Source organism: Pelmatolapia mariae, linkage group LG10_11 (genome assembly GCF_036321145.2).
Source record: "Pelmatolapia mariae isolate MD_Pm_ZW linkage group LG10_11, Pm_UMD_F_2, whole genome shotgun sequence".
In the NCBI taxonomy this organism is placed as follows: domain Eukaryota; kingdom Metazoa; phylum Chordata; class Actinopteri; order Cichliformes; family Cichlidae; genus Pelmatolapia; species Pelmatolapia mariae.
In genome coordinates, this window is record NC_086236.1 from 34,002,252 (window position 1) to 34,028,087 (window position 25,836).

At 40.9% G+C, this 25,836-nt stretch overlaps 2 protein-coding genes across 3 annotated transcripts in view; both read right to left on the bottom strand.

The window, feature by feature from the left end:
• Nucleotides 1-2,189: 2,189 nt before the first annotated feature.
• Nucleotides 2,190-25,836, bottom strand: part of LOC134637803 (RING finger protein 145-like) — a 33,221-nt gene continuing 9,574 nt past the window's right edge. Inside the window, exons 2-6 of the mRNA XM_063488327.2 lie at nt 4,126-4,189; nt 3,521-3,668; nt 3,245-3,367; nt 2,893-3,126; nt 2,190-2,794 (exon numbers count right to left, since the gene is read on the bottom strand). Of these exons, the coding sequence (XP_063344397.1) occupies nt 2,693-2,794; nt 2,893-3,126; nt 3,245-3,259 (351 nt within the window). The 5' untranslated portion in view covers nt 3,260-3,367; nt 3,521-3,668; nt 4,126-4,189 and the 3' untranslated portion in view covers nt 2,190-2,692. The remainder of the gene's footprint in view (nt 2,795-2,892; nt 3,127-3,244; nt 3,368-3,520; nt 3,669-4,125; nt 4,190-25,836) is intronic.
• On the bottom strand, nt 6,948-9,698 carry LOC134637812 (filamin-A-like). 2 transcript variants are annotated; one of them, XM_063488338.1, is made up of 4 exons: nt 9,550-9,698; nt 9,140-9,343; nt 7,093-7,210; nt 6,948-6,983 (listed from the first exon to the last, which is right to left on the bottom strand). In XM_063488338.1, the coding sequence occupies exons 1-3, from the start codon at nt 9,662-9,664 to the stop codon at nt 7,188-7,190; spliced, it is 342 nt and encodes a 113-aa protein (XP_063344408.1). In that variant the 5' UTR covers nt 9,665-9,698; the 3' UTR covers nt 6,948-6,983; nt 7,093-7,187. The 2 variants fall into 2 exon arrangements, with proteins under 2 accessions (XP_063344408.1, XP_063344409.1); XM_063488339.1 differs by lacking the exons at nt 6,948-6,983; nt 7,093-7,210 and adding an exon at nt 7,968-8,020.

The following is a 25,836-nucleotide window of genomic DNA, read 5'->3' on the forward strand; positions in this document are numbered from 1 at the left end:
TTGCATGTTTTGAATAATCTTCTTCAGAGTAGACTTTACGTGTAAGCTGATAGTGAATGAAAAAAAGTATAAAAAGCTGCTGTGGTTTTAACGTTCCAAGAGAGGTAATGCACATAATGCAGAGACGAGCGCACGGAGGATATCCAAATCCTAGGAAGGCAGCCTGCTGCTGTACACAGGCGGATTCTTCTCAGTCATAGTTCTTAACAACTTGACTGTTTTCTCAAACCACACAAAGAGTGCTGTTTCCATTCTGGGAAGTCTACTCATTGGTCTTCAAATTATAAGTAGCTATATATGAGCAGCTATATTAGCTTTGACTTAACATATGTTAAATAGTAAACTTTCCTGTTTTAAAATTTATGATGGCTCAAAATTCAAACCTTACAAATTAAAACCCTGAGTCATCACCACTTGTGTGAACTACAAGGGTGCCATCATTTTTCTTTTCAATCTGTTAAGTACCACATTTTACACACTGACTAAGAAAGGAAGTAAGCTCTTCATGGTGACCCCAGAAATTTTAATGTATCACTTTCTAGCATACGGCTGACACTGCTCGACATCTTACAGTGCAGTATAAGAGTCCTGCCACAAGGAGACACTAAAGGCTTTCAAACCAACAGTTTCTGCTTCCAAAGCAGCGCCAACAATCACCACCGATCATCGTACTTATGTGACATAGACGATGGATGCATGTTTGAGTTGATACATCACTTAAAGCCACCACTGTTCAGGCATCACATCTGTCCATTAGGTTTCCCTTTCATATACAACATTTTTATCCCTGGGTACTAACTTTTTTGTTTTTGTTTGTTTGTTTGTTTGTCTAATGCTCTTGTTGCACTGCTAAATAGGCTGTAGCCAACATGATTTATAAAGGGATTATAAAATCTAAGAAATTACTGCATTATTTTACCTACTCTTATTAAACTCACTTTCCTAAAAACTGATTGCAGCTTCTACTTTGTGATGTCAATGTTATGTCTCTAAATGATTTCATATCATTCAAGGGAGATATGCATGACAAATGATAAGTTAACAAGTCACTGCTACCAGCTTAATCAATTCATTGGGGCGACCTGCGTGTTGTGTTGCATTGTCTGATTTGGTCATAGTGTGTAAACACCTCTAGAGGCCACTGTTGTATAGCTGCTGCAAACTGAATGTACCCGTACCAGAGGTTATACTTAAAATGGCAGCTGCCAGGAAGTCTCTTTGGAAATTTGTGTTCGCCCTTTATGAAATAGATATGTTGTATTACAAGGTACTAATGCACCCTTGCATTGGTAAAATAAATTCTACTAGAATAGCTGATACTCCCTTACAGAAGATTTATTTTGACCTTTCTAAAGCCTTCTTTAAAATTTAGAAAATAAAATGAAAACAGGCATATCAAAACAAGCCTACTAGAAATACTACTCTGCATTACATCCTAACACTTGGCTAAATCCTAATATGTAATTCTGCTTTAATAGTTTATTACACTAAATGTGATTATGCACTGAAAAAAAAACATGCTGAGTTTACTTAGTTCAATAGTGGACATTGGTTGCACACAGATGTTTTGCTTTGGCACGAGCTTAAACAATTGAGTTGAATTAACACAAGTTATTCATATTCAATAAACCTGTGCAATTTGTGTTGATAAAATATGAATGAAACATGTTTTGGTGAAGTAATTTGAGCTCTTGGAATATTTTAATCCTTCACAATTTTCAGATCAACACTCTGAAAAACAAGGAGCAGGTAGTGGAATCCACCTACACCAGTGAACATCCAGAGAATGGGCATTAAGATAGCTGACTCATATAAGTGATCTGACCAATAAACTGGTCTGGAGTAACAACAGAGAGTCCATCTACACAAAAGGATAGAGACGGTTGTATTTGCAACAGAGAAGTCTTTTGGAAGGGATTTGGAAGGAAGCAGGGAGCGCTCCTGAAGACCTTCTAGGACTCTTTGGTGGTATTGTCCATGTTTTATGGTGTGGTCTGCTGGGGATAGGAAGAAACTGAACAGGTTGATCAAGAAAACTAGCTCTGTTCTGGGATGCCCTCTTGACCCAGTGGAGGTAGTTTTCTCTGTCAGATAACAGCTCCCACCCCATACAGGTCACTCTGACAACACTAAGCAGTCCCTTCAGTGACAGGCTGCTGCACCCACCGTGTGCAAAGGGGACATTTTGGAGGCCTTTCCCTCCAGCTGCTGTCAGACTGTACACTGCACAACAGCAGTGAATGTACACCACATATGCACACACTGGAGTCTTTACATATATCAGTGTGCAATACTAAATACCTGCTACCATTAACACCCAAACACAGGTTCCACTGAATGGGGAGTTGGTGGGTTAGATTGTGATGATGGACCAGTAGAGTTTTCCTGGCTGTCCACAAGGGAGACTGATTTTAGCTGAGGGGGGGATTCGGGTTTAGCAGGGTTCGCCTCTGCTTAGGTCAGTACCTGTGAAGTTGGTTGGTGAAAGGTGGAGACAGAATGGCAGAGAGATGCAGGAGCGTCGGGTGTGTCTGATGTGTAAGAGGTAGAGAAAGAAGATGCAGAAGGGTGATCTGCAGGGGACTGGTGCAGCACAGAATCAGTTGCAAGAGGAGAAGAAGAACAAGAGGAAGATGATAATGGAGGTTTGACGATGTGATTGGCTGCAGGTGTATCTTGGGTAGCTCCACCGTTAGTTGGTGATTGGCTCTTGAGTTGTGAATGACAGAGAGGGCATCAGACAGCCAGCGTGGAAGAAATGACTGCACGGAGTGATCACAGCACTGGTCATGTCCTGGAACAAATCAAATTTCACATTAGCCTAGCTTTTAAAGCCCCAGATTAACTCTCGGTCATGCATCCTCTTTAGATAAAGATAAAAACAGTTCATACCTGGAAGCAGATAGCACAGATGTCATTATACTGCTCCAGCTGTGTATTGCTAGCTGTGGGGAGGCTTTTTGTCTTGTTTACAGCATCTCTCCTGAGCAGGAAGCTCTGCCAGCCCAGCTGGGCTCTGAGCCAGACGTTATAGTACGAGTGGACCAAGATGATGGTGCTTCCCATCACACTCCACTCGCCAAATACAGTCTCTGATACACCATAGCACACCACGCACACCGCAACCTGGTGAGGTAACAAATCACTGACAGTGAGGCAGAGACAGTGCTGATGCATTACATGACAGTGTCTGTTTACAGTCAGAACTTAGCAAAGAGTTGCTGTACGTGTGTGTGACACATACCAGAAACTCCAGCATCTGTAGGTCCCATTTACACAATATATGACTTCATCCACGTTCTCCACTGGAGCTTTACGAAACTCCTCCACCATGAAGTGAACAACAGATCAACAGAGTGCCAAGCACCTGGCGGTAGAGTGTTTCAGAGTTATTATGGAATTAAAAAACAAGCAAATATACATGTTTAATTATTATTGGGCTGAACTGTTTGGGTAGAGCAAGTTTAAACTATTTAATTGAATGTTTTTGCGATGTCACTGCGATGCGGTTGTGTGTTACCTGGAGAGAGGTGAGGATTGAGGAGGAGATGATGATGAGAAGCCAGAAGTCCATGTGGAAGAACTGGCAGATCATATAAGCCATGTACGCTGGAAAGGTCAGCAGGAAGGGACAGAGAGAAACTGCACGGAAGTGCTTCCACAAACTCCTACGGGACGGGCAGCAAAACCAGCATATGAGAAAGCAGTCAGGTTGATAGCAGGCTTTGCAAACACACTTTCAGTCAGATTACATTTATTGATGTCAAAAAGACTAACTGCCTGTTTAGGAATGAAGAAAGAAGGACAGTACACCCTAGTATTACTTAATTTATGATGTTAGCATGAGTTGTACTGATGACCATAGATAATGAATTCTGTGATAATTAACTAACTGCCCATAGTTATTAATAGTTGTTTATGATCAGTAAAAAATAAAACAAACAGCGGGACACAGAGTTTTCTTAAAAATAAACACATAAAAAAAGTCTTTGGTATATTATCTTAATTGTCTCTAGATGCTCCCAGGGCTAGGACTATAGGATCAGCTATCTCCAGCATGGACTGCAGGATGGAAGCAACAACAATAAAGAAGATGATAGAGAGGAGGAAGGCTCTGTGGATGACCTGCAGCTCAATGAGGCCAGTTTGGACAGCAAGGATTAGCAAGGTGATAGCTTCAGTCATCCCCCTGCACAGAGAGGAAACAAATTAGAGTTGACACACCACACAATTATATGCCTTGGCTTTGCATTCAAGTTGGAGATCATATACATGTTTATCCAGACTTGACCTTTGGGTATACAATGTCAATTATTTTATCCTATTAGACAGTTGTGTGAAATGCAGACATCCTTAAAGAATAGTTCTAGATATGTGTGTTTCCACACGAAGAGAGGTTGAAACAGACTAAACTAACACACACGTGTGTGTGTGTGTGTGTGTGTGTGTGTGTGTGTGTGTGTGTGTGTGTACGGGTTCGTACTATCCTGGTGGGGACCAAAATCTGACTTTTACTATCCTGGTGGGGACTTTCTGCACCGTGGGGACCAAAATCCAGGTCCCCTCGGGGTTGAAAGCAATTTTCACACTCAAAATGCGGTTTTACTGTCAGGGTTACAATTAGGTTATGGTTAGGTTTAGGGTAAGGGTTAGGGTTAGGCATTCATTTTTAATGGTTAGGGTTAGGGTAAGGGGCTAGGGAAAGCATTATGTCAATGGGATGTCCCCACGAGGATAGCAAACCAGACATGTGTGTGTGTGTGTGTGTGTGTGTGTGTGTGTGTGTGTGAGTACAAAGCTAAAGCAGGAAAATGAGTGCAACCTTTTGCAGATGACACGTTATCTAAACACGGTGAAACAGCAAAGTCAGAGAAAACAAGCACCACAGCTAGCTCCGCCAGCCTGCTGCCAGTGTGAAATGACACATTTGTGGGCGCTTCCCATGGTGGCGGCATGAAAAGAAGAAAAGGAGAAAGGATGGATGACTTGGTGCTTAGCGGTGTTGTGCTAAAAAATGATCATCTGCCAAAAACCGATCGCTCGTATTTAAACTGCTATAATAACTTGTTGGTCTATAATATGTGAAAACATATATCAAATGTATCCTTCATGGATGAATTCAAGTAATCTTGAGTCACAAACAACATTCCTATAACAACGTACAAGCTGCAATGAGTTTTTGGTAGTGACTTTTATATATGCTTTATTTATCTAGTTCCAAAAATGTGGTTGACGTTAAAAAAGTGTTTTTTAAGAGTAATGTGGGCAAGAGGACAGCAGATGTTGCAAGAAATATAAGAATAGTTGTGTAAAGATATTTTAAGTGGACAAAGAGGATAAGGCGTTTGTAAACCCTGTTCAAGGAAGTCTATCCAGCAAGATATGTAAAGATATTGGAGATAAAAAAAAACACACACACACAGAGAAACATAGGAAATAATGTTTTGTCAGGCAATGACTTGTTGGCACAAGAAGAGTGGTCCTTGGTAGCCATGACAACAAGGAGGTCCCATAAAAGGGGCTGGGCTGTTTGTTGCTGGCAGGTAAAAGAAAAAAAACAAACCACACACACAAAAAAAATAAGTCAGGGGAGGCCCAGGCTGAACAAGGTTCATCCCTTGGAATTTTCACTCCAAGATCACCTGCCTGGACCTCCCCCTAGCAGATGAACATAGAGAGCCAGGTGAGCCGAGGGCTCGAACCCGGACGTTACTAACCTGCTAGCCGGCCACATGTGGCCACATGACGGGCGAACAGAATGGGGAAAATTCTTATATTAAAAGAGCTCAACGTGCTCATCGCGCAACCAGCCTTTCGAAATTAGCTGGAGACCACTCATTTTTGCACTCAAATACTCACAAGACTACAGCGGTCCTTAATAAAGACTTACCTTAAACAGGCTTCTTGCAGTCTGATGGGTTGTCTGGAGCTCAGGTAGACAGGCTTCACAAACCACATCTAGGTCTGCTTCAGCTGAGCAAACCATACACAGGACATTTTAACTATATTTTATTCATATAACAATTGTAATACTTTTACCTTTTATCCAGAAATTACAACAGAAATCAACTTGTAAAAGAAAATAAAAAAGAATAAAATGCAACAAAGCCAAGTTAATTTCACTGATTAAACACAGCAGCAGAATACAGTTTGAGCTCGGTGCCGAGTCTTCGGGTGGATCACTCCCTGCAAATATGTTAGTCATAGAACTCCAGGAGCATACAGGTGGATGCTGGGGTGGTGGATGGGCTTAAAAGAAAGTGGGGCACGTTACATGTCCAGCTCCAGGTTTCACTCCATACACGGTTACTGTTGTGAGTGCTTCTTTTCTGATTATGTCCAGTGCATGCACATAATGACACTTTTATATCCAAAAGAAGAAACCCTTTAAAAATATGATCCTGGTTCCCTGGGGTGGAGAAAACCAAAGTAAACTGCCCCGACTCGGCAGCAGCAGGGAGGCCCCACATTCCTTTATACTCCTTTTCGACTATGTAAACTGCATAATATACAAAAATATTTGTGGCAACTCGATGTGCTTTGTCCACTTTTATTATCGCATTGCTCTGTTAACCAACAAGAATACCTTAGTTCACTGTATGTTTGACTATAATTTACAAAAAAATAAAACATGATTTCTCATCGTTTCTACAATAAGTGTCATCTGAGCCCACAAACTCAACAGGACAGTGCTTACTCAAGTCATGGCTCAAGTGACTTAAAGGGCCGTTTTCAAAGAAAACTAAAAGTGTATAAGCAACCAAGGAAGTCCTACCTGGCCACTGGACAACATTCAGTGACAGTGCACTTGCTGGCATCTCCGGTGGGCAGGGCCCTGATTCAGTAGGGTCAATAAGGGATCTCGTCTCCTCCGTACTTAATGAGAGTGGTGTATCTGTCAGTCATGTCTGGCACATAAGACACCAGGTAGGTCCTATCATGGCTGTCACAGATATTTGCTTCTTGGGCTTCCCCTCTGGGTCCTTCAGGAGAAAACAAAAACTGTTACCTAAATATCAATGCTTTGAATACATTATTGTGTGGTCCATGTTCATGCACTCACAGTGATCTGCACTGCCAGCAGTCCCTCACCTGCATCTTTGGCATCAATGGTGACCTTCACTGGCAGAGAGGTGGGCACTCCAGTGGTGTTAAGGCTGGATCCACTTGCACGCACCTTGCTGGTATCATGGGTGGGCAGCACCTTCACCTTGTAAGGGCGGACCAAAGGGGAGAGAAGAACAACAGTCTCACAAATGAAAGGAGCCTCATTTACAGAACTGAGTCAACCAAACAAAGAGTTTTCCATTTTTAAAGCTGGCCAGAGTGGAACACTGTAACATGTAACACCTAGAAGGTTCAGATGGCTGCAGTACTTTGCTAATTTGGATCAAAGGTTTGGGGGGAAAAATGTAATTAAATCAAGTGATTGTAATGCTGTTACTTCCGTTGTGTAGTTAACCATCTATCATTTTAGATGTTTCATTAGCAGCCTGATGAAATTAGCTGAGTCGTTAGCCGACTTCAGCCATCCAAACAAATGACCATCTCAAGTGAATTATGCAGATCACTAGCACAGTACACAGATTACCACTTCTTATTCCACTTCTTATTCTTATTCCAGCCTCACGGTTTCTGATGAGACTGCCGTCAGCATGGTGTTCAGCTGGGTATCTCCCGATGCTCATGTCCTCCAGTATCGTGTGTCCTACACAGCATTGACTGGAGCTGATAGCCAGGGTCACACTGTGAGTGGGTTCTAGTCTTTACATCTTCAACTATTCTGGCCTTCAGCCGGCTGTCATGTGTGAGAATTCCAGAAATGCCATAAGTCCCAAAACTTTAAATGAGTTCTGACTGTGTTGGGATGATAGTGTGGTTTGTTGTCTGCAGGTGCTGGTCCCTGGTGGAGAGAAGCAGGTGATGCTGGAGTCATTGCAGCCAGATACACGTTACAGCATGTTGGTCACCGCTGAGTACCACAACAGAGAAGGAGGCAGCAGTTCAGCTCAGGGCAAAACTGGTGAGTCAAACAAGGGAAAGATGCCAAGACAGCTCAAGTGCAACTTCCAGTTAAGACCGACCGGCTTACATGCAAAAAGTGCAAACGTCCCTTAACTTTACCCTTACAGGAGGATATGCATACTTGAAGGTCTCCTCATATAGAAACATCAAGGTTTGTGGGCAGTATTGTTTCTACAGCACTACACGTACAGTCATTTTGGTCCAGAGACACAGATTCCTTTCTCTGCATAATGATGGGCTCTCTGAACAATGAGACAGCAGCTAGTACCGGTACAATGACAGTACTGCTCTTGATACTTGGTTGGAAGTTCAAAAATTACTGGGTGCACTGTGTCTACGGTTATTGTCCATGCTAGTGTGCAAATGACATTCTTTGGCTTTGTGTTTTTTCTTTGTTTTCTGGCTTTTTTCCGTGTCTCTAGACACTTTGCAGGTAAGCAGTGCGAGTGTGGTCAGGTCAGACCACTCCAGTATCTGTGTGTCATGGAAACCAGTATCTGCCGTTGATGGATATGGTATTGTAATCCAGGATGTAAAAGGTATTCTGTAATCACGTCTACAGTGATGTGAAAAGGTCTTTGCCCCCTTCCTGATTTCCTAGTGTTTTGCATATTTATCACACTTATATGTTTCAGATCATCAAACTAATTTTAATATTAGACACAGATAACACAAGTTAATACAAAATGCAGTTTTGAAATGATGATTTCATAGATTAGGGAGAAAGATTATCCAAACCTCCCTGGTCCTGTGTAAAAACAAATTGCCCCTCTTGTTAAATCACGAGTTAACTGTGATTAACCAATGTTGGAAACTTCAGTTCAGTGTTACTAAACACACTCAGGCCTGATTAATTGCAGACTTGTGAATCAGGAAATCAGTTAAATAGAACCTGTCTGACAAAGTGAAACAGGCTAAAAGGCCTCAAAAAGCAACACATCGTGTCACCAGCCATCCTCCTGGTCCTCAGTGTTAATGCCCACTTAACTGGGTCCTTCAATGGAATGGCTCAAGCAGATGAAGCCTAATATAACAAGATGAGACTGAAAAATATTCTATTTTTATGTTTAAAAAGAAAAATATCACAGTATCTATGCTTTCACTGAGCATATACCTGCATCACGAGTGTGAATGATGAACTCTGCAGGCTGAAAAGTCCTGGCCTCGCTCAGCCCCGGTCCACTCACACGCACACGGTTCACATCACCAATCCCTGACTGCTTGATCACAACAGCAATTGGGCTGCTGGGAACATGATGACCGTTCTTCTTGATGTTAACAAGGTGCTCACCAATCTCCTTGGGAACAAACGAGATTCCTAAGACAGACAAACAAAACAGATGTTAACCAAGGCTTATTCTTGTGTGTGCATGCAGCCCGTTTCAGCTGCTCCTGCTTCTTTCTCCATGCTTTAACTTTGATTATTTTCTCCTCTCTGTCTTTTACTCAGGGGTTAATAAAGCATTTGGATTCTGATGAGTCTCATTGTTTAGCAAACTTCTCACTTATCAGACGGACACTCACCAATGTGAGCGTTACGCAGCATCTTCAGCAGGCAGGGCTCCTCTGGGCCTGAGGGTGTTGTAAGAGAGACTGTCAGCTGGCTGAGGTCAAGCTCTCCTATGTCCAGTGGAACCATCACAGTGTGCTTCACAGGCTTACGTGGGGTGTAGGTGCCGGTGTATGTGCTGTTGCTATTATCCTTAACCTGGACATCCACAGAATTGCCTTCACCATCCTGTGCAGAAGACAAGGGATTAGTTCTATCAGATTTAACACACCGTATTTTTCGGACCATAAGGCGCACCAGTTTATAAGGCGCACTGTCGATGAACAGGTCTGGTTTCATACATGAGGTGCACTGGATTATAAAACGCAACAGTCAGATAAGTCAAACTTTACTCAACTCTTTCTTCTTGCTTCCTCCACTTCTGTACCATTGATTCATTAATGTTGAAATCTCTCGCAGCTGCTCTATTCTCACGTTCTACTGCGTGACTGACAGCCTTGAGTTTGAAATCCGCTTCGTAAGCATGTCTCTTAACAGGTGCCATTTTGGAAACCTTATCCACACACAATACAGTAATATTATGTTGAAGCACAGTACGTGTTACTCTGCGAGGCTCCTGACTACGTAGCCGTAATGCTCCTACAATCCATCAAGCGGTGCGACTTCGTAGCTTACCAAATTCATACTAAAACATTTTTTGACAGATTTTTGAGCGCTGTGTAGCACATAAAATCGGTTCAAGGTCAGTAAGCACAACCAGAATTCATACATAAGGCGCACTGTCGATTTTTGAGAAAATTAACGGATTTTAAGTGCGACTCATAGTCCGAAAAATACGGTACATGCAATATATTTAACATATTTGTGGTCATATACAAAGCCAGATATACCTGGGCTATAATTTTCAGAGGAGCTTTTCCTCCTTGCTTGGCATCAACTGTGAATTCAGTGGGTTTTCCAACAGCCAGAACACTGCTCTGAAGGCCTGGACCGTACGCCTTAAACTAGAGAAAACAATTTTAAACAAACAATTAAAAAAGGAACAATTTAAAGATCTACTATAGCCAAAAGAAGACCATTTACAGACTATAGCACTGTGAAATTTTTTTTGCCTCGTTTCTGATTTCGTATCTTATTCCATATTTGTCACACTTACACGTTTCAGATCAATCCATTTATAATATTAGACAAGAATGTCGGGAGGAAGCAAACAGTTTGTGACCGCTGCGCTGCTATGTTAAATCCTGGAAATAAAGAATCTGAAGGACAAGATGAGTAAGGCTGGAGTTATTGGACTGTATCAAGTTTAATAAGTTCATGCATACCAGTGACATCACGTCATCTCCGCCAACGAACACCCCAGTGGCTTCAAGCCTAGGCTTAGCCTCTACAGGAGAGCTTTCAGCCATGAAAAGTGTGTCCATCACAAGCCCACCACCATGATCTCAGGTCTTGAGGCAACAATCATGAAAACTAATCATTCATTGCAGTCTCACCTGGAGCTCGCGCTTCTAGTTCATGCCATCATGACCAAAGATTCTTCAATTAATAGTTTAAAGATGTCCATGAATGCACTGCTAACTGCTCTTCAACCTTATAAAAATCAACATGCATTTTGAATAAGAAACCAAAGGCCTCACTGTGCTTAGTGATTTATATGTCTAAAAAAACAGGTTCAGTTTGTAACTGAGAGAGCGGCTCGGTGGCGCTGAATTATATTTCCAATAGAAACACAATTTCATATGTTGTAGTAACAACACACTGCCACAAGATGGCACCCTAGGCCTACTTTACCATGCTGTTCCAGTAAAAAAGAAAAAGTGACAGAGCCTTGAAAGAGTGACAGTGACACTTTTTATGAACTCATCTGTAATGTGTCACCTTTTCTGTAGAATGAAGTGCTTCCCTTCTTTTAAAGTAAATACAGGCTTACAAAGATCCTCTAAACATGTTTCTGAAATAATCCTAAACACAATCATTAAATCAAAACTGCAAGAAACAATTTAATTAATCACTGTTCTTAACTTAATTCCTTAACTTATTACAAAAATAAACAAAAACTCTTCTCCTGTCTCACCTCTGTCAGTTTTCATGCTGTTGCAAGAACAGGTGGAGGTGCAGGTGGAACTTTGACTTCACTGTGGTTTATATGTGCAGGCAGGAGTGTGACATCTCAGAACAGCAGAGGATTGTGGAGCACGGTGACTCCTGCTGCGACGCCCCCGTCTGAGTGTCCTGAGCTCTTGGTCCTCAGCAGATGGCCCACACACTCATTTATCACCATGTCTTTACCCTGCCTGTAAGGAAACAAAGTAAAGGCAAGGGAACATTAGAAACAGCCACCAACCAATCCCTTTTACTCCACCGCCCAAAAACCAGTGAGAAACACTAGCTAGTATTAACTTGGAATCAAAGTCCAGGCTCCCAGCATAACATACAGTCCAACACAAACTCCACAAACTGTCTTGCTTCAGCTGACTTTCCTTCACCTTCTCTCCAGAGAATCTCTTGTGCTCTTTTCAGCACGAAGCCACACTCCTGCTCACTGATCGTCACCTCTTTTTAACCTAGTCTCAGCAACTTTGTCCCATAGCTTGCACATCCTTTCCACCTCCATCTTTCTTCCCAGCCACCTGATACATACCTTTTCTCCTTTCTTAAAAGCCAGCCTAAGAAATACGATTTTATAATTGCCCAATAAAGTAAACTGCCAATTTCAAAAGTGTTATCATCCAAATTTATGCAGCGTGGCTAAATTAAGAATGAATTACAAACCCTAGCTTCCTTGCTAACATGATTAACAGCTAAATACTATCATAGTGGAGGTGTAAAATTACTGCTAAAATAGCTCATGTGAACCCTGATACTGACCTATGTATTTATCAAAACAAATGATCTGATATTACAAAGAAAACTAATGATTGTTTTTTACAGTATTAGCCCAGAGTGATGTAAGGCAGGGTGGTTAGTCAGCCATAACTTGCTAACAACTTGTATCTGGTAGCTTTTTCACATCTTAATCAATGTTGTTGTCAAGTGTGTCTCATATACACTATTATCTCAGTCACAGTACAGCATGCATGAATCACAGTAGATACACAGTAATGCAAAACAGCAGGCAGTCATGTATGTGTCGTCACTGTTTTGACTGAGGCTAGCTCATACATGGAATGCAAGCAAATGCTGCATGTGTGTGCAGATCCATGCACTGCTTAAGCTTCCCTAGTTTAACAAATGGTGAGCAATAAACAGAAGTTTCAGCATTTGCTGCTTTCTCAACATTTTTAAAGATGCTTCTGTCCTCCCGCTGTACCTCCTCCTTCTCGCTGAGGCTTCAAGGCAAACTGCTGCTGCCAAGGCCATTGATACTGTTTTGTCCCTCTCTGGACCCTGTAGACGAGCGCAACCACAGAGAAATAAATGAGAGGAATAAAATGTGAATGATATTGCTTACACTCAACATCAACACCCAGGTGAGGATTATCTAATGCCAAATTTTCCAAACAATGAAAAACTCGTGTCCTTTTTCTCACCATGTCTAGAGTGTAGAGGTCAGCGAATGTCGCTCGGATCTGCTGCACAGCTTGAGGCTGGTCTGGGAAGAATCTGTCCAGGACTCCAGGTCTGGCGAGCACTTCCTGAACCTTCTTGGTACCAGCCAGGTGAGCCCTGATATCTGGACACTTCACAGCTCGAGAGCGCTCCATCAGAAGACGAGCATCCCAGCTCTGCAATTGAAAACAGACAATGAATTCTCTGCTTGTCTTTTTATCATTAGATGTTAGTGTGCCTGGGTCCTCGACCCAGTGTTTTGTGTTTTTGGTTCTTTGATTTTGTTATTTCATTATATTCTAGCTTTGCTTTATGGGTTATAAGATTATTCTTAGTTTAGGTTCTCTGGGTGGTTTTGTTAGAGTTTTAGTTTTCTGGTTTTCTGTCTGTGATCCATAGTTGCTGTCTCCCCTGTCTGCTGTATCCCCGTGTCCAGTCAGTGTCTGTGTCTGCCCTGGTCCCACGTCTCTCTTCCCTCTGTTGTAGTGCCTGCCTGTGAGTCTGTGTGTGTAAGTTCAGTCTGTGTTATGTTTCCTGTTTTACTTTGAAGGTCCATGTCTTATGTTACTTTATCTGGTTTTGCTTCCCCTGTTTCGTTAGGCCTGATTTGCCCCAGCTGTGTTTCCCTCCTGTTACTCATTCCCTGATTGCTCCCTCTGTGTATATGAGCCCTGTGCTTTCATCTGTCTGTGTTGCGATCTACCCTCGTTCATGCTGTGTGTTCTGTCTGCATAAGTTTATTTGCAAGTTTGTTTCCGTTTGAGTTTAGCAATAAATCTGAGTTTGAGTTACTTTCTGCTTCCAAGTGTCTGCACATTGGGTCCTCCTACTACCACTCCTGCCTGCACACAGCCTTCACATGACAGAAGATGTATTTCTGTATTAAAAGGTTCAGTTCATTGGGACACTTTGTGCTAGAAGAATTTTTCCAGCATAAAATAGCCTCTACGATTTCACTAATGTTTAGAATCTTATTTCACTGCTGCTAATAACGTTTTACACGCTGTCACAGGTTTTTTAGCTTCGTTCGTACAAACTTTCTGCTGGTTGAGATTCCTGACAAAACAGCCAGCACACCGACCAGCAGAGCGTCACAATAGTTGGTTTATATTACGCTGAGATTTGACAGAGACAGAAGAATGAAGGAGAACAACAGAGTCACGCTATCAAGGAGAACCTGGACAGTAGATTCAGCAGTTTGGCTTGAAACTTGCAAACTGTTTTAACTTGTTATGTCCGATTAACTTTTCCTTCCAGGGTGCTCGCCAGTTTTCTTTCACTTGTTTCCTGTTCCTGCCAGCAGAATGCACACACAGCTGCAGTAACTGCACACAATGTTGCGGAGAACATGAAACAGCAACAAACATGTGTTGGTCTCTAATCACCCATTCAGACTGACACAGCGACAGGTCTGTTGTCACTTATATCAGCCAATCAGGGCTAGACTTGGTGTTGCTAAGCAGGGAAAGAAATAAACTCAATGATAATGACGTTCCAGTTTCTCATGAATACGAATCACTTTAAGCAAGTCTGCAGGTTTCATTTGAGTGTTTTTAACTAAACTCTTTGATGTAATCATTCTGAGTGCAAATCAAAAGTTGGACCTGTTCAGAAGTGTAGCTGTCAGGCATGTAACCGTTCCTGAAATACACCACGGCGACCTGTTTGCTGTCCCTGAAGTGAAAGTGACACAAAAGACACATTAATCCATGTCGACACACAGCGACCTCCACTTCCTTGAAGTCTCTCGTGCTGCTGTCCACTGGGAATCCCCATGGTGCCTCTTCCCCGTGTCTATGACATGTAACACAATTAATAAAATAGCAAGGAATTATAAAATTTTTCATTTACTCTAATTTAACACTAATCATTTTGCAGAAGACAGTCATTTGTTTACTATAGTAAAAAACTATTATGTCAAATTAACCAAAAAGAGAAAAATGAAATCAACTAAACTTGCATTTGTCACTGTCTTCTGTAAAGTGTCAACAAATGCAGACACTTGGCTGTCTTCAACCATGGAAGGTTTTTATAAATAAATGCATAAAAACACAAAAACAAAGAACATCAACAATGAGCACCTTTCGTTTTGCTGAAAGTGATATAGCTTTCTGTTACCATCAACTGATGGTAACATTTCAGGTGTGCATGCTGGGCAGCTGAAGCTGACATCACAGCACAGCTGCTCTTCCTCATCAAGAAAGCTGTGCTGCACTGCATCGCTACTGGCATAAAGACTGTATGTACAGAAATATAACAGAGGAATAAATATTTGCATCTGCTTATTGAAAAACAATATCAAAGAAATACTTCACTCACCCTAACCTAAATAGCAGGTTGCTGTTTACTATTAATGTTGATTAAAATCACTATTTTTCCTGCTGACACTGTGAAGTTTACGTCCCCACAGGAGCAGTTTCGAAGCTTCACTGTTGGCAGAATGCGAGCTACCAAAAGAGAGAAAACCACTTAAATAGATTATTTCTAACTGGCTGTAGAAACATATGAAAACCAAAACTGAGTATCTCATGAGGAAATACCTTGTATATTAGTGCAATTTTGACCGTTCACTCTAATAATACATGTGGTTGGAGGAATGGTTTCAAAAAAACATCAATAACACTTTCTCTGTTGTGGAGTGGCTGATGTTTGTGATGTAGAACATCACAGAACCATTCCTCTGGAAGACACTCTCTGCACATAGACAGGACTTTCTTTTAACAAATTAAGCAAATTTGAATAACTGAAAGTAGTACGCACTCAGATCCAGCCACTCTTGACAAAGGTAGCAGCTTCTATTTTGATATTATAGCTCAGGGTGGCTCAGTGTACTTCACTATGAGCTGACAGTTAAAAGGACATTTGTCAAATTCATGTGGTTTTATAATTATTAAAGTTCTCACACGCTCAAAGACATAAATGTCAGCCAACAAGGCATCGCTCATCAAGCTTAGCTATATAGAAAAGTACGTTATTGAGATGAGACCAAATAACAGCAGGGTGAAGACAGTAGCAAAACAGAGGATGACCAACAGTTTCTGTGTCAGTGAGACATTTCAGCTGGTATGGCCGTGCTTCATTCCAGCGCTCAGCAGCTTTCTGCTGCCAAAAGGACCGTGACACTGCCCTACTTCTTTGAGCCTCAGGAGAAGGACATCAATCCAAAACCGCAGACAGCCTTTTCATATTCTTTTCTCCAAAGAATGCAAATAGAGTATTTGCAAGTATTGCAAATATGAAGTAATTAACAAATTTCCCACGTATGGGACTAATAAAGGTTATCTTATGTTATCTTAATCACCTTTGTTTCTGATTATGTCACTTTTACTCATCGTGTCCCATCAGCTCTCATGGCTGAACTTTGGCTTTGAGGGTCGGGGAGGACAAAAAGCTATTAAGGACCTTTTGATTTGCAATCCAGTTCTTCTCTAAAGTATTAAGGATGAAGCAACAGCGCTCCTCTTTGCTATTCTGAAATCTGTGTTAAACACAGTGTAGAAGGTAAGTAGAAGCTTACCAGTGTTAGGTAAGTTACTTTAAATTAGTAACTTAGTTACATTAATAGTTACTTCTATCAAAAGTAACTCAGTTACTTCAAGTTACTCGTTACTTTCACAGTAACTAGTTACTAGGGAAAGTAACTTTGGATTTACTCAGAATTCTCTGGTTAATGTGTTGCTTCTGTAACTGGATACCCAGCAAGATTGCCAGTCTTCTAGCTTGCTTACTTGCCACAAGGGCATTGTGCCACCTACCAATAGAAAGGAAAAATAATGTGCACATTTCCACGAGAGAAATCCCACGCCTGGACCGTCGTTGACCGCCGCATGATTCTAGCCTGCTTTTTACATCCAACACAAAAACTGCAGTCGTGGTGCTTTCGATTGTACTCAGAACTCGGAAATTATGCCTTCTGAATAGGAAGATGTATTCAACACCAGACTGCAGATGAGCTGCATACAGAGCTGGACTGGGACAAAAAAATCGTCCCGGGCATTTTGACTAGAGACCGGCCCACCATTATAGGAAAAATCATAAAGCCTTTGAATGAAAATAAACACTGTTGTGACAGTGATGTACACTGTTCTGATGGTATATATGTATCAATCTATCAATTCTTTGTTGTAAGACTCAGATAATTCTTTTTTTAAAAGCTAGACATTTTAAATGAGAATAAGAAAGAAAAGTATTTCCTTGTGCCACCCTTTCCCTGTTAATGCCCTACATGGACCCCTGGCAGCACTTTGCTAGACCCGCCCCTGCACAGTTACCAGATGTCCGCTACTTAGAAAAGGATCCTGGTGTTATTTGTCTCTCAGAAACAGTTCATAACTTCAACTCATTCATGTCACCTAAAAGGTAAACCTGTTTCTCCATCACCTGTTCAGCTCTGATGATTCAGTAAGGACATCTCCTGGTTTCATCTTCATCTTTCCCTCTCACCAGATAACCAAACCCATATCATGACCAGCAGCTTTTACAGCTGTGGCTCCAGCAAACATCAGCTGATACTAGAAATTAATATTAAATAAATTCTAACAACAGCTGATCAAGCTTAAACGTGCTGCTGTTGTTTAGCGCGACATCCGCTGGTTTCCTCTTTCTGGCGCAAAGTGGGCGATAAATAAACAAGAGAGAAAAGCCGATCAGCTGATCATTGATCAGTTTCATGATTGAAGTAGCAACAGGAGAGGGAGGGGGAGAGAATGAGAGGAGAAGAGGCAGCTGTGCAGCGTAAACACAGAATAACTCCAGCTTTGTGTCTTTTTCATTGTAGCTGAAGTCCGGGACAAACTGTGTTCCTTTTCACCTCAATACCAAACGCATAATATTTTCTCTGAATACCAGAGGATTCTGTTTTTTACGGGAAGGTTGGAAACTCTAATAATTAACCGTATGAACAAAATAAAGTTCAACATCAGTAACATAGCACCCACCCAGCTGTACAGAAACTTCGTCATGCTAGCTAGTACGCAGTACGAAAAAGTCAGCATAACGAAAATAAACTCCACCTAAACTTGGTTTCTATCTGACCCAGATAGACTGCAGGTCATAACTTCTTACCTGAAGTTCAGTTCACCTGACACTGGGACCGGCGGCCGCTTTGGGTCTCTCCTCTTGCCTCCCTTTTCCTTCATCCACCTGCTGGCCTCCACCACTTGCTAATGTTATTGAATCTGTGGAAGCTCCCGATAGCCACCACACGAAGTAACGAATAACGAGCCTATCTAAATCCCAGTAACGAGTAACGCGTTCCTGGTTTTGGCATAATAACTAGTTACCGTGCTCGTGCGCGTTAGTCCCAACACTGAAGCTTACACAGCACCATCAGCCATCATGCTAAATTTGCATCTTCAAAACTCAGTGCAGCCAGACTCAAACCTGATTATAAATGTTCAGGAGACACTGTTTAACGTTTAGTGTTAACTTAAATCACTCATCATTTACAGTATTACAGAGTTCGGGGTTATGGGTTAGCACTATCATGTTAGCCGTAACTTTATTAACTAGTAAGGTAATTAGTCATGACAGAAGGTAATACTTCTGTCCTAACATGGTTTTAATATGTTTGACTAGAAAATAAGCTAACATTTACAGCATGACTTTAAGCTAGCACCATAAAGAGGGTAAAAGACATTGTAATATGTAGAAATGCAGGTGAAAAGTGTTATATTAGCAGTGGTTATGCTACTCCACACAGCCACTATAACATTACTGACACTTGCTGACAGTCCATTTCTTACCTGTAAACAGCGGCTCCAGTGTGATAAAAGCTTGTGCAGAAAGTATCAGGTGAAGATTGGCCCTTCCCACTGTATGGACTGATAAGATGTGAAACGGACATATATAGGGTACCTTAAAGGCCGAGTTAAAACTAAGTGTTTCCCTGAGCTTCAAATATAAATAAATATATGTTTAAAAAAAAGAGAGAGAGAGAGAGAGAGAGAGAAAAAGGAGGCAGCCCGGAGCTTCGTTTTTCGCTCGGCCCACCCCGCTATAGCAGACAGACTGTCAGAGACTCGAACTTGGGTCGTTAAACTCTGGAGTCTGAATGCTGGCCTCTTAACACCGTGTACCACACAGCCGGCCAGTAATAGGCTGATAAAAAAGGACATTTATCTTTAATTTTTTTCTTTTTCTTAATATATTTCTCAATATTGTTCCACACAAATTACAAGTCAACGCCTATGTATTTTTTTGATTGGCTTTCACAAAATGGGACCCAAGCAGTTTAATGACCCAAGTTTGAGTCTCTGACGTCTGTCTGCCAGTAGAATGCAGCCACTTCTGTTATATTTAAAGTGCATCCCTGCCGCCTGCCATTGTCACTAGCTGCTCACAAGGCCTTACCCAGTCAGCTCATCCAAGCACAACCCTGGCAATGTGTGTCTGCTTCAAACAGTGTTGCCAACTTCTCACTAAGGAAAATCGCTATTGACTTTCCGTAAAGTCATTACAAGTGGCTAAATGACAACTAATTTGCAGAATTCATCATATTTATGGAAGCTGTAGGAGAGAGAAATAACATCGTGGAAGTGACATGAAGTGAGTAAACACCCTTAGATGATTCGATTTAGTTGCAGGGTGTGCAACAAACCCTTTTGCTTGCGCTCAGTGGGATTTGTGGGATGTCGTTCGTTGTCATGGCTACCAAGCTTGGATCAAGCTGGCCATGAATGGTTATGAATGGGTTCAATTTATCCTTTCTCCATTGTCCAATGTCATTTCTATAGCAGGTTTAAAGGCAACTCAGCTGACCAAATGGCTTTACAAGTTAGCTCATGCACACATATAAAATTGAATCAAATGAAATTTGTTTTATTAGCTTTAATCTTTTAACTTTATGCACACTGCATCATCATCATTGCATCAAACAAAAATGAAATCTTTTATGTGGCAATGCCAGCTTTTGTACTTTAGAAAAAAACAAACAAACAATCAACAGCTGTAACCATATTTATACAATTTTTATGTATTTTTTTAGTGGCTCCTTGGTGGAGGAGACAGGCATCCTCAGGGCTTTTTGTCGAGGATTTGGCATCACACAGACAGACACCAGTGAAAATAAAGCAGGATGTGCAGTGATCACAGAACATCTTAGTGTTATTATTATATCACTCTTTCTCTCAAGTTGCTGAGGTCAAAACATTGAAACAAGTGAGTGATATTGCTTAAGACCACTCACTATTTACAGTAATTCTGAATAAACACGCGGGGTGATCCATGATTTGGGCACATTATGGAAAGAATGTTTTTCCTGATGTGAGAGAAATCCATTGCACATGACAAAATAGTGGCTGCAGTGCTGGATGCCTTATTACTCCTGTGACCTACAGTTGTTTGTAAATGTGAAGTTTCTATTAAGTCAAAGATTCTGTTTTCTAGGCAATTACAGAGCAGATGTGGTGTCGAAACCAGGAGTTAAGCAGACCTAACATGAAAAGCACACTAATTTCATTTGCTAGCACAGGTTTACACGCCCGGAGCGAAGCTACTTCACAGGAGAAGCCCTGATATTGTCCAAGAGACAGTAACCTAACCTTTTTCTTTTCCTCATTCTCCTAATTCTGTTAAATTGCCACATGGAAAGGGCCATGTGTCAAAAGGAGGGATTCCAGGTTTACTATTTGTTGATTTTTCTACAATTTTCAATGATTTTTCTGTGTTCTGTAAATGGTAAATGGCCTGCATTTGTATAGCGCTTTACTTAGTTCCTAAGGACCCCAAATCGCTTTACACTACATTCAGTCATTCACACACACATTTACACACTGGTGATGGCAAGCTCTGCCATCTGAGCTACAGCCGTTTGTGTGAAGAGTTCAGAGCCACAGTAATAACCCAAAAGGTTGAGAAAGATGCCTGTGTTAGACCCTGAGGAAGACAACAAGGGTGTACGATGTGCTCCGCCCTTTCATCCTACAGTTGCGTTGGAATGAGAAAGTGAGGCGTGAAAAATGCTCTCCTCCAACAAGGGCGTGCCAAGCTCCAACTTAGTGAGGTGCAGAGCGAGGCTCTGTGTCACTGAAGAGGGATGAGGGTTAGTGTTAGGGTTAGACACAAGACAAGGCTGGAACGTGGACAGAAGAGGATTTGCAGCTGTGTGGAAACACGTGGCAACTTGTGGTGTTACCTTAGACTGACTTTATGACTGATATCAGTGAGATGTTCTTTGTATTCATCCACAGGTTTAGTTGTATTCACTGTCCCTGATGACAAACATCTGGACATGGCAAAATAGAATTGCACAAGGAGTGTGTGTGTGATGTTTGGTGATGTGTCTTCATCCCTAACAATACTGATGATAATGATTCTTTTACAGAAACAGTCACTAAATGGGAAACATTGGATGATGGATTTTATTATGAGGTTTGATAAAAATGTTTCACACTGAATGACTTACTTATCAAGAGCTTGTTATGAATGAACAAATTCATTTAAGTAAAGTGTTAAAGCAGGTGAAGAACTAATGCTGTTTCACATTTCCACGTGTAATCTGATGTTTTGGGAATTTTTTCCTGAGTATAATTACTAATATTTTGCATACAAATTCTAGTCTCAGATGAAGACGAGAGGACAGTGTGTCAGAATGAACACTAAGTGTAAAATATTCCCTCTAACACTGTAGAATGATGCACATAGTGAACCTCTCTGAGTATGCAATGCTGTTGATGCTGAATGGTGTTGAATTAGAAATTTCCTTTTGGTGATTTTATTTATGATTTGATAAAATAGTCAAAGGTGGGATGTAATAGAAAATTTCTATTATTGTCATTTAAGGTATTTAAGTGCTTATGCATATCCTTAGTTGTGACACTGTAATAGACTGTTCAGTGAAAGTTTCTAAAACTAGATGAACATATTTCAGCCTGAGCAGTTGGAGAAGACAACTCTCTGTACAGGTGCTGATAACGCCAAGGGAACAAAACAGCATTCCCATTGTTCCGTTAGGTTCCGTAGGTTTCATAGCGAGGTGCGTGATGTGTGGTATGATCAGTTTGTAACGTCCTCCCTCTTCCTTGGAATGCCTAAAGGAGTGGGAGCAGCACTTGTGTTTCAGAAGGCTCATTACTATGAACCTGTGATGTTTTGATGTGTGTGTCCGTTCTCCTGCGCCCAGTAATAAATAGCTTGACCACAGCTCTTTCCGTGTTGCAGACTTTATTTACAAAAATTCTCCGACAATCCGTATGCAATTAACTTTTCTTTTCCATTTTAAGGATGTGGATCTTGGTGCAAGCAGAGAAACGAGGCAGCTGACTTTGGGAGTCTATGTTGTGAGAGATGAAGGAGCAGACTCTGCAGATTCACCTGAGGACATTGGTGTCATCATAGAAGGATGCACTGTGCTGCAAGTGCTTAGTGATGTGGCAAAGAGGTGTGCGCTCCTGCTTGGACTAATCTACAGTCTAAATCTCCCGAAAATCTCTTGAAGCCACCATTCTCCCAAATTTCTCCCGATTTTCCACCGGGACAACAAAAATGAAAACCCATATCCCAGAATTCAAAGCGCGGCGCAGCCAATTCCAGTTTCCAACAATGGCGGCCGCTACTTAGTTTTAATATTACTCTTCTTACTCTTTCTGGGTCGCAAAATAAACTTTTCGCATATTTTCAGGCGAGAATGTAGCTGTGTAAACGTTTCTTGTCAGCATCGCATGCTCAGGGAAGCTGAGTGAAAACTTCAGCAAACGTTTTAATAGCTTCAGCTTTGGACAGCAGCTCACCATGTTCATAAAGAACCCATTTCTCATCACTGATGTCAGAGGGTTCTCAAAGGAAGTCACACAGCACTTCAAGTGGGCAAATGCTGGGCCTCTTCAAATGCAACTGGTTGATCTCCAAGCAGCTGTGGCCCTGAAAGAGCAGTTTGGAAGAACTGAACATGGCACTTTCTGGCTCCAAATGGTCTCTGAGACAGCTTTCCCAAATCTGAGGAAAGTAGCCCTGTACATCTTGACCATGTTTGGCTCCACATACAGCTGTGAGGCAGCTTTCTCCACAATGAACATAATAAAAACTAAATATCGTTCCAGGCTCACCAATGAGCACCTACACATGTGTATGAGAATGGCCCTGACACCATTCCAGTCCAGATTTGAAATCCTGGTAGGGCAAACTAAAGCTCAATTCTCTCACTGAACAACAGAAAGTGGGGAAATGGAATATAATGGGGAAAGAAAGAGAAACTGTAAAATTGTTAAGATGTTTTGATGTTATCTGTTGAAAATTTATTGAGACTGTTAAATCGAGAGGTAAAAGGGAAAGAAAAAGAGAAACTCAAGCTGCTGCTATTTTTTTCTGAAATTAAGCACTTCGTTTTAAGATGCACAATTTAGCCATTTTATTTATTTTCTCTAATTCATTTTAAACTGCAGCCCTATATCTAATGTAGGCCTACTGTGTGTTTCACTGTTAACAATAAATTTTGTTGAAATGTTTTTAACTTGTATTTTCATTGATTTGACAGTTTATTGTTCATACATACGTATTGATAAAAGAAAATAGGCTCCTTCTCTATCACAATCATAACGCAAGTTAGACATTACGATGTCCCGGACCTCTGCTTGAGAAGATTTTCTCCAACTGGACCTCCTCAAATCTTAGTTTAATACCCCTGATCTAGAAGCATTTGTTATGAAGCGCTGTTTCCTCTCCTACACTGTTGCTGTGAACTACCTCTTTGGGTTTTTTTGGTTTTTATCCCGGTTTAATGTTTGAGAGGCAAATGTAGCACAGCACAAGTCACTTTTATTCTTTCATTTTGTGTATTTTGTTTTGATCACTGGACAACAATTTGCACAGAATGTAAACCTGAAGGGTCAAAGATTATGTTCATGTTTTATGCCATGTACAGCGGTCCCTCGCTATAACGCGGTTCACCTTTCGTGGCCTCGCTGTTTCCCGGATTTTTTTGGTGTGCAATTTTGCATGTTTTTTTTTCTTTAACAGCGCATTGTGTTCTGCGTCCTGATTGGCTGTAGACCACTGTCAATCAGTCTCCTCCGTGCCGTGTCTCCTGTACAGTACAGAATCACTACATCGATCGCTACAGTGTGACTCTGAAGTGCTGTACTGTATGTTTGTATGTTTGCAACAAACACAACAATGTTGATGAAGCGTTTTGCATCGTCAAAGGCAGCTGCGGTAGCACCCAAAAGACAGAGGAAGATGCTAACCATGGCACAAAAAGTTGGACTTCTGGACATGCTAAAGGAAGGTAGAAGTTACTGTATTTTTTTGACCATATGGCGCACCGGATTATAAGGCGCATTAAATGAAACAAAACAGTCAGATAAGTCAAACTTTAGTCAGCTCATTCTTCTTGCTTCCTCTACTTCCATACCAATGTTAATGTTGAGTTCTCTCGCAGCTGCTCTATTCCCATGTTCTGAACCTGAAAACTGGGTTTGATCTTTGGTTTCATTCTATAATACTGGACTTATATTTCTACAAAGGTTTGAACTTTGAGAGTTTAAACAAGAGAAAAAAGTGTGAAAATGTTCATGACTGTTTGAGAAAAGTGCATAAAGTGTCTAGTGAGGGGTTTTACAGCCTTAAAATATGTAAAATAATTGTAAAAATAAAGTTGGCTTCTTCGTGGATTTCACCTATCGTGGGTTATTTTTAGAAGGTAACACCTGCGATAAACGAGGGACCTCTGTACTGTAAAAAGTAATGAGAAGCCTTTTTTTGTTGTTTGTATGAACCTGATGCCATGTTTGTATACAAGTTGTGCAAAACAGAACATTTAATTTCAGAGTATGTTCAGTATAACTTGATTCATACAGTTACAATACTTTGATATGAATGTTAGTGCATTTAATACTTATATCCATTTGAACTGAATAAGTCACACAAAGAGGAAAAAATCTTGTCAAATTATTGCAATTAATTGGATTTTAACAAACATGAATAGAAATGCACCAGCTTTTCATACAACAGTATGCTTTTTTGCACTGTTTGTTACTGTCTTTTACTTTGAAGTGTTGAAAGCTCAAAGTTTGCTTCAATACGCTTTACCTGAAAGTTTTCTGTTAAGTCAGGTTAAATGAACAAACTTGTGTTCCATTTATTTAATTTACAAACTTCAATAGAGTAAGTTGCAATTCTGCTAAAGTGATTTAATCCTATAGTTTCAGTAGAGCTTGTTTTGGTTCAGTAGATTTTATTTTGTCTGGTCAGTTTAAGTGAAGTTAATGTTAGTTAGATCAGCATTATGATATTCAGCCAATACAACATAATTATTTTGATTTGCATGTAATTATCCAAATGTTATTAGAAGTACTTTAGATTTCTTGTTCAAATTAAATGTATTATATAATTTATATTTCAGTAACGCAGTTGTGTGGGACCGGTTGACATAACTGGGTTGAGTAAATACAACATTGTATTTCTTAGAGTGTACTTGTTGATCCTGGAGTATTTCAAAGTAGAATGGGAGGCAGAGCCTTCAGCTTTCAGGCCCCTCTTCTGTGGAACCAGCTTCCAGTTTGGATTCAGGAGACAGACAGTCTTTTTGCTAAAGCATATAGTTAGGGCTCGATCAGGTGACCCTGAATCCTCCCTTAGTTATGCTGCAATAGGTGTCGGCTGCTGGGGGATTCCTATGATACTGGAGTATTTCTTCTTCAGTCACCTTTCTCAGTTTCACTCTCTCTGAATATAATTATTAGTTGTTATTAATCTCTGGCTCTCTTCCCCAGCGTGTCTTTGTCCTGTCTTTAAAAAAGCACCTTCATGGAATT